Source organism: Plecotus auritus (assembly GCF_963455305.1).
Source record: "Plecotus auritus genome assembly, chromosome: 7".
Classification (NCBI taxonomy): Eukaryota; Metazoa; Chordata; class Mammalia; order Chiroptera; family Vespertilionidae; genus Plecotus; species Plecotus auritus.
The window spans coordinates 124971998-124989690 of record NC_137774.1 but is presented as its reverse complement, the minus strand read 5'-3'; the positions used below and the strand labels follow the sequence as shown (position 1 = coordinate 124989690).

General features: G+C 38.4%; 1 protein-coding gene across 1 annotated transcript in view; it reads left to right on the top strand.

The window, feature by feature from the left end:
• ADGRV1 (adhesion G protein-coupled receptor V1) overlaps positions 1-17693 on the top strand; it is a gene marked incomplete at its 5' end in the record, with an annotated part of 472861 nt that overhangs the window by 396328 nt on the left and 58840 nt on the right. Inside the window, one exon of the mRNA XM_080679158.1 lies at positions 17559-17680. Within this exon, the coding sequence (XP_080535284.1) occupies positions 17559-17680 (122 nt within the window). The remainder of the gene's footprint in view (positions 1-17558; positions 17681-17693) is intronic.

The following is a 17693-nucleotide window of genomic DNA, read 5'->3' as shown; positions in this document are numbered from 1 at the left end:
TAGTGAGGGACAACCAAACGACTGAACAGCAGGCTGCTTGGGGCGACCAGGCCGGCAGGGGGGTTAGTGAAGGATGACCAAATGACTGAACAATAGGCTATGTGGGGCAACCAGGCTGGCGGGGGGAGGAGGGGGTAGTTAGGGTGACCAGGCCAGTGGGGGGCAGTTGGGGGTGACCAGGCCAGCGGGGAGGGCAGTTAGGGGTGATCAGGCAAGCAGGCAGGTGAGCAGTTAGGAGCCAGTGGTCCCGGATTGTGAGAGGGATGTCCGACTGCCGGTTTAAGCCCGATCCCTGGGACTGGCAGTCGGACATCCCCCAAGGGGTCCCGGATTGGAGAGGGTGCAGGCTGGGCTGAGGGGACCCCCCACAAGTGCACAAATTTCGTACACCAGGCCTCTAGTTTTGTATATATTATCTCTGTTTTTACAAGAGTCCTGTGAAGCATGTATTATTATGTCTATAGTCAGATAAGAAAGTCAAGGAAATGAGAGGCATAGAAAAGTGTCCAAGTTTGTAGTTGGCATCAGAGCCACAGGCGACTCTCAAGCTCTCCAGCGCTGCCATTTCTTCAAGCACCAGTACCATTTTGTTATAAAACCTTCATCAAGAAAAATAACATGTAAACATTGAATTAAACCTGGAGAACTCTCATTTCATAAAAGTAGTAGACTCCTTTTCCCAGAAAGAATTTGAAGAGATCTGGGCTGGCAAATTATTCCTTCCTCTTTTGATTTCCAAGAAAGACTGCCCCTCTCTTTATGGTACTGAAGCATCCCTAGTTGTCCTCATCATTCTCATATGTAGTGCAGGCACAATAATAACACTTAACTTTATATAACTGTTTGAAGGATTAAAAGTTAATTAATATAAGGTCTTTAGTTCACTCTCTGGAATGTACTCAGCACTCAGTACCAGTATGTGTTGGTATTTCTATAACTCTTTTTCTTATTCCTTCATTGACAGTTTAATATAACTTTTATTTCAGACAGGAACTATAAAATGAAATAATGAAGAAAAAGTATTATAGAAATAGCATAACTTTTAATATAATCAGATATGTAATTCTTTTGTCCTATATGCATCCTAAATATCTCTCAAATATGCCTCCCACTTCCTTTCTTCATGATTATGCCTGGTGTATTAATCAGCTCCAGCTGCCATAACGAAATACCACAGACTGGATGGTTTAAACAACTGAAGTGCAAACCTCTCAGTTGGAGGCTGAGAAGTCCCCACAGTCTGGTTGCTGCCAGTTCAGTTCCTGATGAGGGCCCTCTTCCTGGCTGGCAGGGGGCCTCTTCTCACTGGGTCTTCATATGGTAAAGAGAGAGTGCAGTGGGTTGGGTGGAGTGGGGTAGTTCTCTCCTGTCTCTTCTTATAAGGGTGCTCATCCCATCATGAGACTCCACCCTTGTGACCTAATTGCCTTTCAAAGTCCCCTTCCCCACATATCCTCTTTCTTTCTTCAGCTATACTGAACTAGTGCTGTTGCCTAAAGGTGACATAATATCTGATAAGCTTGGATTTAAATAACATAACTGAATCCACTCTTGCTAGCTGAATTTATCCACGAGTTTATGGTCTGGGAGGAAAAGGAATGAAATTGAAACTCATTTCCATCTTCATAGCTGTTGTGAAAAGGCTTCAGTGGGGTGTTGGTTGAAGATACAGTCGGTATGGTGTACTTTTAAAACCAGGAGCATTGCTATGCAGGCGCATTGTACATGCTTTGAACTTCAATGCAGTTGGCATCTCTCATTGATGTGGGCCATGCCTCAGTTTGAACCAGCAAATCAGTGAAACTTTCCCCAATGTTTATAATTTTTGTACATAGGCGAAGTGAGTTTCTCATATATTTCCTTGGCAGTTTTTCTCTAAATTAATAAGTTTACATTTTAATTTTCCTGGCATAATTCATTCTTTTAAAAAAAATTCTCCTTCTCAAATTCTTCTTTATGTAGCCTGGAAAAATTACCAATGAGCCATTATCTTCCTTTGAAAGCTATGTAAAACAATTATTCAGGTTTATTGCTTTGAACTAAGAGCAATTCTTTTTTTTTTTTAGTGGATGACTGAAATCTTCCAATTAACTCTTGACTAATGAAATCACAATTTCTTTTTTTTAATATATTTTTATTGATTTTAGAGAGAGGAAGGGAGAGGGATAGAGAGAAACATTGATCAGCTGCCTCCTATACACACACACACACACTGGGATCAAGCCCACAGCCTTGGGCATGTGCCCTCACCGGGAATCGAACTGTGACCTGTTTCATGGTCCAACGCTCAACCACTGAGTCACACCAGCCGAGCACAATTTCTTATTTTTTTAAATGTCTCACTCAAGTGTGTGTTCAGACAATTTCTAAAGAATGTATATAAAATCTGACTAGCAAGTAGAAAACTCAGTTTTTAAAGGCTGTTTTATCTTAGAATACCTATGACATTGAAACACTACATTCCCACTTTGACCTGGTCTATGAGCCATCTGTCAACATGGTGGTCCTGTAACACACCAATACACCATGGCTCCCTCTAATCAGCCAAATCCCAAATTCTTAGGTATAAATTTCATTCTTGATTTGCAACTTTTTTCATGTTATTTATTGCCATTCTTATTATTTACAGATACTTTCAATTTATTATTTAGTGCCTACATAGTTACTTTTTTTGCAATGTAGTCACAGACTAATATTTGAACACACTTTAATTAATCAACGGGTACAATATTAAAGATCCAGAAATAAGGAGAAATAGGGTTGCTAAGGACTAGGAAAATAGGAAGTGGGGACAGGTAATCTGGGCATATAGCAATTGTATTAAATTTTTTTAAATGTATACTTTGTACAATGCTTATGAACACAATGCCCATACTCAATATTTTACATATTATAAAACTCAGAAAGCTGAATAAAAGGGAATGACATTTTGCCTGGCCAGTGTGGCTCAGTGGTTGAGCATTGACCTATGAACCAGGAAGTCACGGCTTGATTCCCAGTCAGGGCACATGCCCAGGTTGTGGGCTTGATACCCAATAAAGGGTGTGCAGGAGGCAGCCAGTCAATGTTTGCCTCTCCTCATTGATGTTTCTATCTCCCTTTCCCTTCCTCTTCGAAATGTCATTTCATATATATAAAATGACATTTTTATAAACTATTTCCTTGAAGAAAAGTACACCATATCAAAGGTGAAGATCTTTTCACAGAACTGTTCTTTCACTTGCCTTCACATAACTGAAAGAGCTTGCCTCATAAGAGTTCACTTTTTTCTGACAACCAGCTGCAAAAGGCCACTCCTTCCAACTAATAGGATGTCAAAAATATTTTTCCTATTTTTGAATCTATGCTTTTTGCTTACACTACCTTTTTCCTGTGGATGTTAGCCTGGTTACCATTTCTCATGATTTTCTCCCTTTCTGGGTCACCATTTCCCTCTCCACATCTCTCTCTGAGCACAACTTCTGTCTGTCCTCCTCTCCCTGCCCTAACTCCCACTGGTCTTTATTGTCATTGTGACCGCCCTTCCCTCCACCCTGGGACTGTTTAACTAGCTCCCTCGATTTCCTCACCAACTTGGCTTCCTCTTTAAGCATTTTGCCAGTCATCAGTCCTGTCAATACCTACACTTTTCTTCTGTTTACCAGCCAATTTGTACTACTCTGTAATAGATACTAATTATTCTAAGTAACCTTAAACTGGGCCATTTCTTCATCTCAGAAATCCTTTGGATTATCTTTAATTGATTCTTGAGTAACCTTTGAAACAGATTCCACTGCCCTTAAGTCTTGTGCATAATACATTTCATTCTCACTTTCTATATAATTGTGAAACAACTTGATGTTACTTCACTCAACTTTCCTTATTTTTATAGGCTCATTTCTCTTTGTCATCTCCCTTCTTTGCCACCTTTTCTCCTATTTCAGATAAGGAAGTAAATAACTCATTCTAACCAAAGCCAACTCTCAAAATTGTACCCTTCTTTTAGTTTCCTTCTCTTAGAACTTGTTTCAGTTTTACACTATTGCCTTACATCTTAAATTTCTCTCCTCTGTCTTTGCCCTCCATCTAGAAACATGCATCACTTTTACTGTTTCAAAGTGCTTGTTCTTAATGCTGCTGCCTTATTATTTCCTGCCTCTCTCCTTCACCAACAAACTTCTTGAAGAATAGTCCATATGAGCTGGCTGAACTCATCACCTTCTGTTCATTGCTAAAGCTTGAGAGTACCTTGCATATCTTCTTTCATTCATTACCTATAACTTTGAACACCAAATCTACTGACCTGTTTTCTCATGTCCTTATCTTTAAACTCTTCTGCATAAATCAGTACGCTTCCTTGAATAGTCTGTCTCCCTTGGTTTTTATGATACTCTCTTCTTTTTATTTTCCTGCAAAAATCCAAGGCCATGCCACATTCTTCCAGTGACTCAACTCTGGAGTATCTGTGTTTTTCAGGAATTGCCTTTGTCTTTTTCAAATCATAGTGGTAGTTTTCAAATCTATCAAGTTGAGTCCAATTTCTCTCCTCAACTTCTTTCCTATCCTATCTTGTCCACAGGAAATACAAAATTTGTCATCAACTTGGCTCCTCTATCTGTCCCAGTTGCTCTGCGACTATATTATTTTCTCTCACTTTCTTCTCTTCTTCCTGTTAATCCTTTTCCTATTTTCCTAACCTTGGAGCTAGTGTAATTTCTTTTACTCCACCATTATAGACATTCAGGTCAGTAGTGGTCAAAAATGACCATCAAAATCACACTGCCAGAAATTATGGTTTGATGAGTCACTCTATAGACATACTGATTTAGAATACCTAGTTTTGAAGTCCCAATATCCGTATAGTTTCAAAATTTCTCATTGTTTTCTGATTTGGGGTACTATGGTAGGTTCTATTTCTGTGTCCATCCCCTTCTTCTCTGCCATTCCCTTTCTTCAAGTTTTCATTATCTCTCATTTTGATCATTACAGTAGGTACCTAACTGGTATCCCTGCCTTCAACAGTCTCTCCACGACTTACTTTCCTATGAAATTAAAGCTCTGTTTTGATTAGGACACATCTTTTCTCTGAAATTTTATTTTATTATTTTTTAATATATTTTTTATTAACTTCAGAGAGGAAGGGAGAGGGAGAGAGAGATAGAAACATCAATGATGAGAGAGAATCATTGATTGGCTGCCTCCTGCATGTCCCCTACTGAGGATCAAGCCTGCAACCCAGGTATGTGCCCTTAACCGGAATCAAACCCGGGACCCTTCAGTCCGCAGGCCGATGCTCTATCCACTGAGCCAAACCAGCTAGGGCTTCTCAGAAATTTTAAATGGCTTTCCAGTTCCTATAAAATAATCCTGTATTGCCTACCCTGGCTCTCAAGATCTCTTCATGACCTAGTGTTACAAATATTCTTCTCATTATTTACCTTCATGGACCTTTAACTTCAATCAAAAGGATTAATTTACACTAATTTATGCATTTGCCTTTTTGCCTCTATGTATGCTACTCCCACCACCTTAAACTCAAAATTTACATGTTCAATATAGCTCATCTTCAAGGCTCAGCTGAAATTTCTTATTTCTCACAAAGGTCTAACTCAGTGGTCGGCAAACTGTGGCTCGCGAGCCGCGGTTTGCTGCTCTGTTGACTAATGAGTTTGCCAACCACTGGTCTAACTGATACACTGACAGGAAGTAACTGCCATTTTCCCTAAATTTTTACTAGTATATAACTTGATTTTTCCTGGTATTTATCTTCTACCTTTTATTATAGTGCATGTATGTGTGTGTGTGTGTGTGTATATATATATATATATATATATATATACACACACACACACATATATACATAATAGTACATATCTATATATCTACATATATATATAAAAGCCTAAGTGACCGTTAGACCGGTAGCTATGACATGCACTGACCACCAGGGCACAGATGCTCAATGCACAGGCATGGAAACATGGAACAGACTGGTGAATCTCAGGGAAGGAGGGAGTGGGGAGGGCAGGAAGAGATTAACCAAAGATCTTATATGCATACTAGAGACCCGGTGGGGTCCCTCGGCCTGGCCTGTGAGGTTCAGGCCGAAACTGGCAGTCCAACATCCCCCAAAGGGTCCCAGATTGCGAGAGAGCAAAAGCCAGGCCAAGGGACCCCACTGGTGCACGAATCTAGTGTATATATATACTAGAGGCCCGGTGCACAAAATTCATGCATGGATAGGGTCCCTAGGCCTGGCCAGCAATCAGGGCCAATTGGAGCCTTCTAGTTGCCATCCAGGGCCTCCTTTCCCTGGCTGCCAGCTGTTGGCCAGGGCCTCCCTTCATTCCGCGCCGCCCCCTGGTGGTCAGCACACATCATAGCGAGCAATTGAACTCCCGGTTGAACTCCTAAGGGGACACTTTGCATAATATATATGTGTGTGTGTGTGTGTGTGTGTGTGTGTGTGTGTGTGTGTACACATATATATATACATATATATAATATTTGAAAGGAAATCCATATGTAACTCATCCTTTTACCTATCACATTTTAGCTAATACATTTTTATGCTTGCTAATGAAATATATTTCTTGACTATCAAGCAATAGCCAAAGTTTATATAAATCTGTTCTAAGTGTTCTACATTTCAACCACTAAGTCCTCACTGAGTCTTATTTGGGAGGTGCTAATATTATTCTCATTGTACAGATTAATAAATTGTGTCTCAGAGCAGTTAAGTACCTCACCAAGGTCACACAGCTGGCAAATGGTTGTCAAGTAATCTGGCTCAAGTCCATGGCCACAACTACTCTACTATGCTACCTTTTTTTCTTTTTTATGAATAAATCCCACCCAGTCAACCCCAAATAATGCTTTTTTTAAATGTAATTGGCTGAAGGCCCATATTTAAAATATATCTTTCCTTTTAATTGAATTTGACAGAAACAAATTATAAAATTTAGTATAAATAACCTTCAGGGAAGAAAATGATGTGATTTATAACTAGTGTGCATCAACTTTAAGAAAGAAGTAGAAATTGGGTCATAGGAAAGAATAAAAGTACTGAAGAGCAATTTAAAGCCTGCTTGTACAGTGTGATAAAGAGTGTAAATTAGTGTGGTTATAAATTAACAAGTTATCAAAATGAGCAACATTTGATCCTTGCATTCACTTAATTGTACAGTTTCCAAATGTGATGATTTATCTCCATCATCTCCCAACCCATTCAATGTAATGCCTTTGCAAATAAATACTTAATCTGTAGTTATGATAAAGCTGCATTGCCACCATGAAAAAAATGTGTATTTTTACAAATGTGTTTCACAAACTTTGTAACAAAATCAACTTCACTAGGTTTTAAAAAAAAGAAAGAAAAAAGAAACCAACAAAATGTAGCAGTATCTGCTAGCTTATTAAAGATAGAATCAAATAGTACAAGTAGCTCCATTGGGGAGGCTTGGGAGACACAATGACTAAAAAAGTCTATGGTTGGTCATTCATTAGCCTTACCTACCAACACCAAACCCACCCCATGGTACCTAGCGTTAAATAAAATTCCAGCATGGTGCATGCACGAGAGAGAGAGAGAGAGAGAGAGAGAGAGAGAGAGGAAAGGGGAGGGAGAAAGAAGAAGGAGGAGGATGAAGAGGACAGGAAAGGAAGGGAAAAGGAAGAAATTTTGAACCTAAAACAAAAATAAGCTACCTTATATATGACACCTGTGAAACAGTCTGGCAATTAACAATTTTAACTCCACATGAAAGAGAGAAAGAGTTGGAATTAAAATCTCACATGTTAAAGTCTGTATATGTCATAGACAGATACAAAAAGAAAATTTTAAAGGTGTATCATTGGGTGCAAATTAGCAATATACAGATATTATCAATATAGATATTATTATTTTTTTGGACAGCTGCCTTCTCCCTAGATCATCCACATAGCATTCAGTCTGAGGATTGCCTTTCTTAACACAATGGTTTCCCTTTCTTTTCTCTGTAAGGGCTTGATCCAGGGTTGTCAGTAAGAATGAGCTAAATAAGATATTAGTTTACTCCTATATGGGTAAAAGTCTCTGCCACACCTCTGGTACTGTGCCATTGTTTAAATGGATAATGATAAGCCTTTAAAAAACACAGATATCGGACCCCTTTATGGTCTGTTATTGTTGTACATGCCTAAAAACAACTCTGTAGGTGGGTTTGGTAATACCTTTCTCTATTTACAAATATAGCTATTTAACAACAGAGGCCAAGTAATATATCCAAAGCTTTTAGGAATTATACCTGTAACATTATTTTTAAGATCAAACAATGCCCTGATAATCTGACAGCTGATGAGAGAAGAAATGCAGTTAATCACATTAACAGAGAGGAACCAAAATGTTTAACTCAAGTAAATTTTTAAAAATAGTAACATAGCAAAGGAAATTAAAATAAAATAAAAAATTTAATTGGTGGTAGTTTTGTAATGTGATGGCTAGAGAACCAAATTAAAGAAAGAAAATAAGCATTCAGGTGAACTGGCATTCATCCAAATTGAGGATGGAGGGTCTACCAGAAAACAGTTCTTGGAACTTATGTATGTAACACACTGTAAAAATATTTTCTTGCACACATAGAGTTTCTTTGGTGTTAATTTTTCTGACTCATTGTGTCCGAATTGACTGAAGACTTCATTGTTGAATTTGAGCCTAATGAATCTTAATGATTGCAGCGTAATGTTTTATCAAACTATAAAATTAGAACTGGCTATTCATGGCCAAAAACACAGTAACCTAATTTTCAAAAATAATGAGGCATCTAGTAAGATGCAAAATATAGATGTAGGCAGGTTGAAAGATGCATTGCACGTTTTCATTGTATTACAAAAGGCTAAGTGTGCTGGGAGCTGCTGCTAGGTGCCTGAGCATGCCGAGAGATGAGTATTTTGAACTCTTTAATGGCTAACTAACTGGTAACGTAGTTAGGAAAGTAGGTTAAACCAGTTTTCCATCGTTAGTTGGCTGACTTCCTGTTTGTTTTAGAGCTCATATATTCTAAAAACTTTTGCCATAATTTTACGAAACATTTATTAAATGTGTAGAAAATTACTCTGTTGGCTGTGAACCCAATTGATAATTTTCCTGTCCATAGTTCCAAGACATTTTTCCTCACAAGAAGAAAACAGACTATTTAACCTTTTACTTAAGAATCACAGACCTGTTTGACCACGCCACACATACACCCCATCCCCAGCAGGATAGCATCTGGCATCTTTGAAGTACATGGCTCAAATGGAATTATTCTAATAATAGTTCGTGCAAGGTCCCTGTGGGTATGTCTCATCTAACTTGATTATTCTCCTTAGATTCAAAATTATAGCCTGAAAATTGAAAATTATATATAGCTTTTGCAAGGCAAGACCATAATTCTAGGCTTGTACCATTTATTTTCAATCCCAACAAATCACACTTAAAGTAGGCCTGACACTGGACTGTCCTTTAGCATTCAGGAGATCCCTAAGTCAGCTGTTGACAAAGTACTGCTATTTAAATTTTCAGCAGACTTGGAGATTCTTTTGAGAATTTGCTCACATTCTTCCTCTTTTCCCCTGGAAATAATACTGTAGGCCAATATTGACTCTCTTCTGTGCCTCAGATCCTCACCTGTACAGATCATTCAAAATCTCCTTCCTATATTAGGATTCAGGTCAGTACATGTAAGAAGGTGATAGGTGTAGACCTCTATTATAGTTGTTTACTGTACCAACCTTATGTCTAAGATAGCCTACAATATCCTATTTAAATTACCTGCTAGAACTGAGATGATGAGCCTCCTTGCCAGCTTTTTGAAGTGGGACGAGATGGGATGGAATAGAATATACAATAGAATAGAATAGAATAGAATAGAATAGAATAGAATAGAATAGAATAGAATAGAATAGAATAGAATAGAATAGATCAGATCAAAGGGAGAGAGAGGGGAATAGAAGACACTGATGGGTCCATTTGAAATAGGTCGGTTAACAAGTTTTCAGTGACAATCTGCATGTGATGCAGTCTGTACACTGAAAGCATCCCTCCTCCAAGTGTGATCTTCAGATTACATCAGGTAAACAGAAGGTTCTAAAACCAAATAAGTTCGGGAAATTTAGGCACAAAAAAAAGTTAAACATGTTTCTTTATTATGTGATATTTTGGCACTTCAAATGCAAGGGAAGCTATCTGTAGCCATGCACCATTTTCCTAACTTGACTAAAGTCATGATGTTGATGAGAATGAAGATGATGGCAAGTTGATAGTAAGCATGTGCTTTGTTCTAGGCTCTGTGCTGATGCTTTATGTGTGTGGTCCCCCACCCCCTACCCCGCCCATTTGTGTGCGTATGATGGATAATGAGCCATGAGAGCAATCTATGTGGATGGTGGCACGAGGACTTAGAAGAAAGAGGAAGATTACTAAATTCAGTGTTGGGTTAATTCAGTTTGAGATGCTTTGGAGAGCTCCAGGCCTACAGCCTTCAAGTACTCATTGAAAGATGACTCTTCTATGCTATACACCTGAAACTAATATAATACTGAACGCCAACTATAATTGAAAAATAAAAAGATAATAAAATAATTTTAAATGTTTTTAAAGGAAGAAGGTGACTCTAGAGATTATGAATTTAGTAAGGATAGCTAAATCAAATGAAGAACCTGGCGTGTAATGGAGAGTTGAGACATACAAAGTCTAACCTGCTGCAATGAACATTTGCAACTGTATCTCTAGATGGGAGCCATAGGAGTTAGAGTGGGTTCCCTTCTCCAAATGTGTTTTAAGAGCTCTTTGGGGAATGTGTTTGAAGTTCTGAAGGAAAAAGAAAATTCTGAAATTGGAACCAAATATAGGACTAGTGACCAAAACTTAGGAATGAGGTAAATAGGTAAATGAAGTATGGAGTGTTTCTTTGAACAATTTGCAGATCAATCCAAAAGTTTGTTCTCTGTTCCCACGGTATGTTAATGTGGATTCAGCAGTTCTGTGAAATATGTGTGCCCCGTTGTCTTCTTCTATGACTTTAGGCTTATTTTCTGAGAACACTGGTGGGTAAGTAACTCCATTGTGGGATTAGTGTTAAGAAAGCTTAAGAATACAGTATTTTCTTTCCAAGAAATGGGTCAGATCAATGAAATTTATTTGCCTCTAAGTATCTTAATTTTGAGCCATATTTTAAAAATAAGACATTTGATAACCTTTTTTTATTCAATTACCTCTTCTTCTAATTTAAAATAATGCATGCCTATTGTTATAAATAGACCCTAAATATCTTAAATCCACATTATTTCATAAAATGTGTGTCCTTGTTTTACTTTGATGAGTTTGAGTGGCACATCCAAATTGTTAGAATCAGAAGGTGGGGGAGGGAAAATGAAAACAAGAACTTTAGAAGATTGTAAACACAAAATAAATTTCAGCCTCATGTAAATGAGGTGTGATTTCCATAATAAAGCCATTGTTGTTGTCACTGGTGTGCAGCAATAAACACCAAGGCTGCAATTACAAAGAAAAGAGATAATATAGCGCCATACTTTCTTTAAAAATAGTAATTAAATTCATTGGAATCATATTTTCTACTAAAAAAATAAAGAGATTTTATGTATTCTCAGTGGACTTTACAAACTACCATAAGTAGACTTTCTTAATGATAGTGGGTACTAAGTCACACATCCACTTGTAGTTTTTTTCTTTCCACAAGTAATTTCTTTCACTAAAAACTTTTCAAACTGCTTTGTTTTTCACAGTAGTGACTCCTTGCTAATTTAAGTAATTTCACATTAGTGAGTCCTTGTTAAATACTTTGCGGATTTGAATTTTTTTTTTTCTCAACTTAATCTTGATAGGTATGCCTTTTTGGTCATAGTCTTTTGTGTTTTTTAATTGTATTAAAATATACATAACATAATTTTAACCATTTTTAAGTGCACAATTCAGTGGCACTAAGTACATTCACAATGCTGTGCAACCATCATCTCTATCCATTTTCAGAACATTTTTATCATCCCAAACCTAAACTCTACCCATTAAGCAATAACTCCCAATCCCCAGCACAGCCCCTGCTGACCTCTGTTCTACTTTCTGGCACCTCATATAAGTGGAATCATACAATATTTGACCTTTTGTGTCTGGCTTAAAAATTTTACTTAACAAATGTCTTCAAGGTTCATCCATGTTGTAGTATATGTCAGAATTTTATTCTTTTTTGAGGCTGAGTAATATTCCATTGTCCCATAAATATCCCACTTTCTGTGATGCATACTGGGTTGTTTTTACCTTTTGGCTACTGCCGATAATGCTGCCATGAACACTGGTATACAAGTCTCTGTTTGAATCCCTGCTTTCAGTTGTTTGAGTGTATATCTAGAAGTGTAATTGCCAGATTATATGGTACTTTCATGTTGAACATTTTGAAGAATCACCAGTTTTCCACAGCAGCTGTACTATTTTACATAACCAGCAACAACGCACAAGGGGTCTAATTGCTCCACATTTTTGCCAACGTGTGTAAATTTCTAGTTTTTTGGCAATAAACTCCCTAGTAGCTATCTCCTTGTAGTTTTGATTTTCATTGCCCTAATGACTAGTGATGCTGATCATCTTTTCATGTGTTCGCTGGCCATTGTACGTCTTCTTCTTTGAAGAAATTTCTGTGCAAGTCCTTTGCCGATTTTCAGATTGGGTTGTCTGTGTTCTGTAGTCGAATTGTAGGAGTTCTTTACATATCTTGGATAACATAGTCTTTCATATAGAACCCTTATTCCTGGGCCTACTGTGTTTTCAGGGCTTCCTTTTATTGAGCACATTGAAATGATTTTGTTTGTCAACTAATTAATCTTTAAACATATTCCCAAAGCTGCCAATTATGAATGCCTGCTTTGGTAAGCATTGACCTATATGGACAACTGAGAAGTAGTTCACCACATCTGAAACATCAGTTGAGGAAATATGAAAGTAAAATTATTTATATAAAATGGAACATTACTTTTCAGCTTGCCAAATGGGATTCATGGTCGCGGTTAAAAATCATGCCCCCTCTCACCTTCACCACCATCACCCATTCCAAACACCCTTCTCCTGTTGGTCATTGTGCCTCTGGGCCCCACAGAGGGTGAAGGGTGCCTCCTCAGACAGATTAACCTCAAAGCGGATGAAGTTTAGGTTTCAGGGCCTCTTCCTTGCATGGACCCCTTTAAAGAAACATCTAATTATGCTTTTTAATGTTTACATTTTAAAGAAGCCTCCCCACGTTTTATAAACTTTAGGCTTACAAAATCTGAAAGTACCTCTGGATATGTTTCTTCCATTTGAAATCCTGTTTTACTTGCTGTTGAGCTGCCGGAAAACCGGCCTGGGGCCTATTGTTCGGTGTACTGAGTTATTTATGACTGGCTTTCTTCTTTGCAGAGTTTCTAATCTGGGGTGCCAAGCTGCCACACTTTTCAACAGCGTTCCAGAAACACATGGGTGTTTCTAGTCAGCCTGGTATGCTCTCCCGGCTCCCCTGCTGAGCTTTGTCAGCATACAGCACTTGTTTGGCTCTAGGCACTTGGGAGAATATGCGGGCCAGTTTTTGAAAATTTGGTGCCTAGTTGTTCATGCAAAATATGCATGTCCTTTTGTACTCTGCACAGAGACATAAATAGAATTTGTACTTACACAGTGGGAGCAAAGAATGCAATTGCCAGACTTAATACCTAACCGCTGAAAATTTTCATGAGCATAGCTTAGGCAGTTTCCTAAATATTGGTGGTATCTTGTTAAAAATAAAAATGAGCCTCTGGCCCTGACCGGTTTGGCTCAGTGGATAGAGCGTCGCCCTGCGGACTGAAGGGTCCCAGGTTTTATTCCGGTCAAGGGCATGTACCTTGGTTGCAGGCACATCCCCAGTAGGAGGTGTGCAGGAGGCAGCTGATCGGTGTTTCTCTCTCATCGATGTTTCTAACTCTCTATCCCTCCTCTCCCTTCCTCTCTGTAAAAAATCAAAAAAATTTTTAAAAAATGAGCCTCTGACCCCTTATCAAATGTATGATTTTATAAAACAAAAATTAAGTTTTATAAAAATTAAATAAATCTTAACATATTCTCCTGTACTACTATAAGGCATTATTTATGACACAGGCATTATCCATCTATATACTCTGTATAGTTATAATAATAACTCAGATATATATACCCTATATATTTCTATGAAGGGTATATGTTCTAAAAAAAAATTCTCAGTTTCCTTCTACCTCTTCCCCTCCCCATCTCTTTCCTTCCTTTCTCTTCCTTTTTCCTTTCCCTTCCCTTCCCAAACAATTCTATCATAAAGCCATTAGTTGGTACAAAGCAAGGTATGCATCCACAGGAAGGTGTTCAAGCCTGGCATGTCGGACCTCAATCACTGTGAGGGGTGCAGGCTAGCATGAGGGGTCAAAACCTGTGTGAGTTTGGGGAGCCATCAGCGCAAGGGAAGGGTTTACCGCAATGGGAACTTGGCTACAATCAAGTAGGGTAGTTGATCAAATAGGTAAATATATTACGAATAATGAGAAATCGGTTTCTTAACAACAAAGAAGAGAGTTACAAAAATGGAGTGGGAGAAAATTAGAATTAATCCGGTGATGTTAGATTGGAATGGGAAGTATCGGTGTGAAGTAACTTTCATTACATAGAGATAGATAAAGAAATACATGTAGATATAAATGTGTATATGCATATGTGTGTGTATGCATATGTGTGCATACATATATTCTCAGGTTCTTTCTACTAAAAGGGCTTAATAGCAACAACACCCTATTAGGAATGAGCATACTTAGCCCCAGATCGTGGTTTCTAAATTCTCACCTAAAAGACACCAGGACTGAGGCAGGGAAAGTACAAGATGAGAAAGTGGCCCTAGTCAGTTTTGCTCAGTAGATAGAATGTCGGCCTGTGAACCAAAGGGTCCTGGGTTCAATTCTGGTCAAGGGCAAGTACCTTGGTTGCAGGCTCTTCCCCAACCTGGGCCCTGATCAGGGTTCATGCAGGAGGCAACCAATCGATGTGTTTCTCTCAAATGGATATTTCTGTCTGTCTTTCCCTCTCTCTTCCACTCTCCCTAAAAAGCAATGGAAAAATATCCTAGGGTGAGGATTAACAAAAACACACAAAAGAAACAAAAACAAAAAAACAAGATGAGAAAGTGCTCACAGAATGAAGATGTAACTAAAGGCACATAAACTATTTTGAAGGGGCTCCCACTAAACAAACTTAGAACAATTTAAGCATCAAAGTAAATGATTACAATGAGTAATATCCCATTTAAAAATTGAGAATCTGTGCATCCATATTATAAAAATAAATTAATTAGTAAACCAAACATTTGATAAGGGAAAGGATATTTACCTAGGTTCAAAGTGTTGATGAAAGAATGTTCAGCCTCTAGAAAAGTTTTATAAGAATTTATCTGAGCTAAAATTTTGAGGACATGATTGGAAGCGAGATCTCAAAGGACTGAGAATATGCTCCTGAGTATGGCAGTTTCGCATTTCCTTGTATGCATTTAGAATGAATCCAAGGAGACAACATAAGGAAGGCTCCTTTACCATTGCTGGTAGATTAAGCAGACGGGAGGAAGCAAGGCAGGAAGATCTCTAGTACTGGATGAAAAGCAAAATGAACAAAACAGTACTTCATTTACATTAGTGGGTACAGGATAGTTAACATGTAACATTCACAGCATATAGAGATGGGTATTTGAGCAGCAGGATAACCATGAGGGGTTCTGTGGTCTCATGCTCTGGTGGTCTTGTGTTCTTCCGCCTGAGATTGCACCATAGAGAGGTCAAGCAAAGAACATGACTCTGACATGTCAAAGGTACATTATCCTAGATGCGTAAGAACAATGGACAGAAGTAACTTAAGGTAAAGATGGACCTTTGCAAAGGAAGCTATGGGCTTGGGGTGTGACTACTCATCATGGCCTGCCCAGTGAGGAGTTCGTTAACAGACCATTCCATGTGCTTGCTCTGGGTCACTGAGCTCTTCAGGCCTGCCCTGTGCCCCAGCCCCCCTGAGCTTGCCTCGTTTATTACAAAAGTAACACCAAACAGATATTTATTCATTACGAAGGAAAATAGATTAACTTTACAGTGGCGAATACTTGCAGCCACGATTTTAATCAAGTGACTAAAATGAGCCGAATTCTTGTGCCACCCAATAGAATGCTATAAAAAGAACCCAGCATCACTTCTATGATTCCTGCCGAAGTTTACAAACGGAATCACAAGAAAACATTAGATAAACTCGAATTTAAGGACACTATATATGAAAAACTGGCTGTAATCTTCCAAAGTGTCCTAGTCACGAAAGCCAAGGACACATCGAGGAACTATTTGGGATTAAAGGGGGGACTACAGAAATCTGTCAGTGGGGTCCTTCTCCTATAAAGGGAGCTACTGGAAAAATTGGCAGACATTGAATAGGATCTGGGGATTGTGGTAACGTACCAATGTTAATTTCCGATTTTATGGTTGTATTATGTTTATGTAGGAGAATGTTTTTGTAGAAAATACACATTAAAGTATGACAGAGGGTGATGATGAGGGATCAGGTTGGTGATTTTCAAATGGTTTGGAAAAAAACCTCTGTTGTCATCCTGTACTTGCAGCTGTTCTGTAATTTTAAAATTGTTTCAAAATAAAATCTAAAAATGGCTACAGTTGTATTTAGTTGTTCTAACTTCTCTAGTACATGTGGATTTTAGGTGTTAATGGGTGATGGTGGATATATATGGACTTTGAGGTCTGTTGTGGTGTGGTCCAGACTGAAGGCTTTTAAACAACTTGAAAATGTGTTTATTTGCAGCTGCTAAAATTTTGACTCACTCTCCAAGGCTTACATGGCTTGTCATTTAAATATTAAAATCCCCTCTTTAAAGTTATTATTCTAGAGCCCAAATATCAAAAACAAGTGGGACGGATAATCAAGTCCTTCGGTCCTGAAGAAATCTGTTCTGAAAAATATTGAAACAAAGTGCATGGGGGAATGATGGGTGGGATAAGCATAGTGCTGACAGGAGTGAATCCCGTCACTGCATTTCTGTTCCTAACCCTAGCTATGAAGTTCGGGGTCTTATCAGTCAGAACAAAAATACCTTCCCATACACACAAACATGTTTTTATATCATTGTTTTAGAATGTCAAGTTGGACTACACTAATTTCAAGGGCACACTGATGCCTTCCTGCCATTTTCTAGTGGAGCAATCTTTTAAAATTTACCTGGGAGTTCAGAGATTTCATCTCCAGTTGTTCATGTAACTTCCAGCACAGTCCAGCAGGTGGTAGTCTAGGAGAGGAACAGTTTTCATTCTCCCCCATCCCCCTACGTACCAGCAAAACAGGAAGAATGTGGACTCAGCAATGTGCCTTCTTTTCTCTGGCACAAGAATGGGATTTCCAAGGTTGTTTTTTCAAAATGGGTGCTTAGGCATAGAGAGTATCACAAGAAAGGAGGCAAAAATAATTGTGTGTATATGCGTGACTATGCAGTATTCTGAAGCTCAGAATGTCTTCTTTTTTTTTTTTTAATGATTTCTAGAAATTCCACTGGTTTTATATCTCTTTGCCCTGATTTCTGTGACATGGCTTTGGGGAGGCCTGCACATGGCTTACAGACACTTCTGGATGTTGGTCCTCTTTGTCATTTTCAACAGTCTGCAGGTAAGCCTTACAT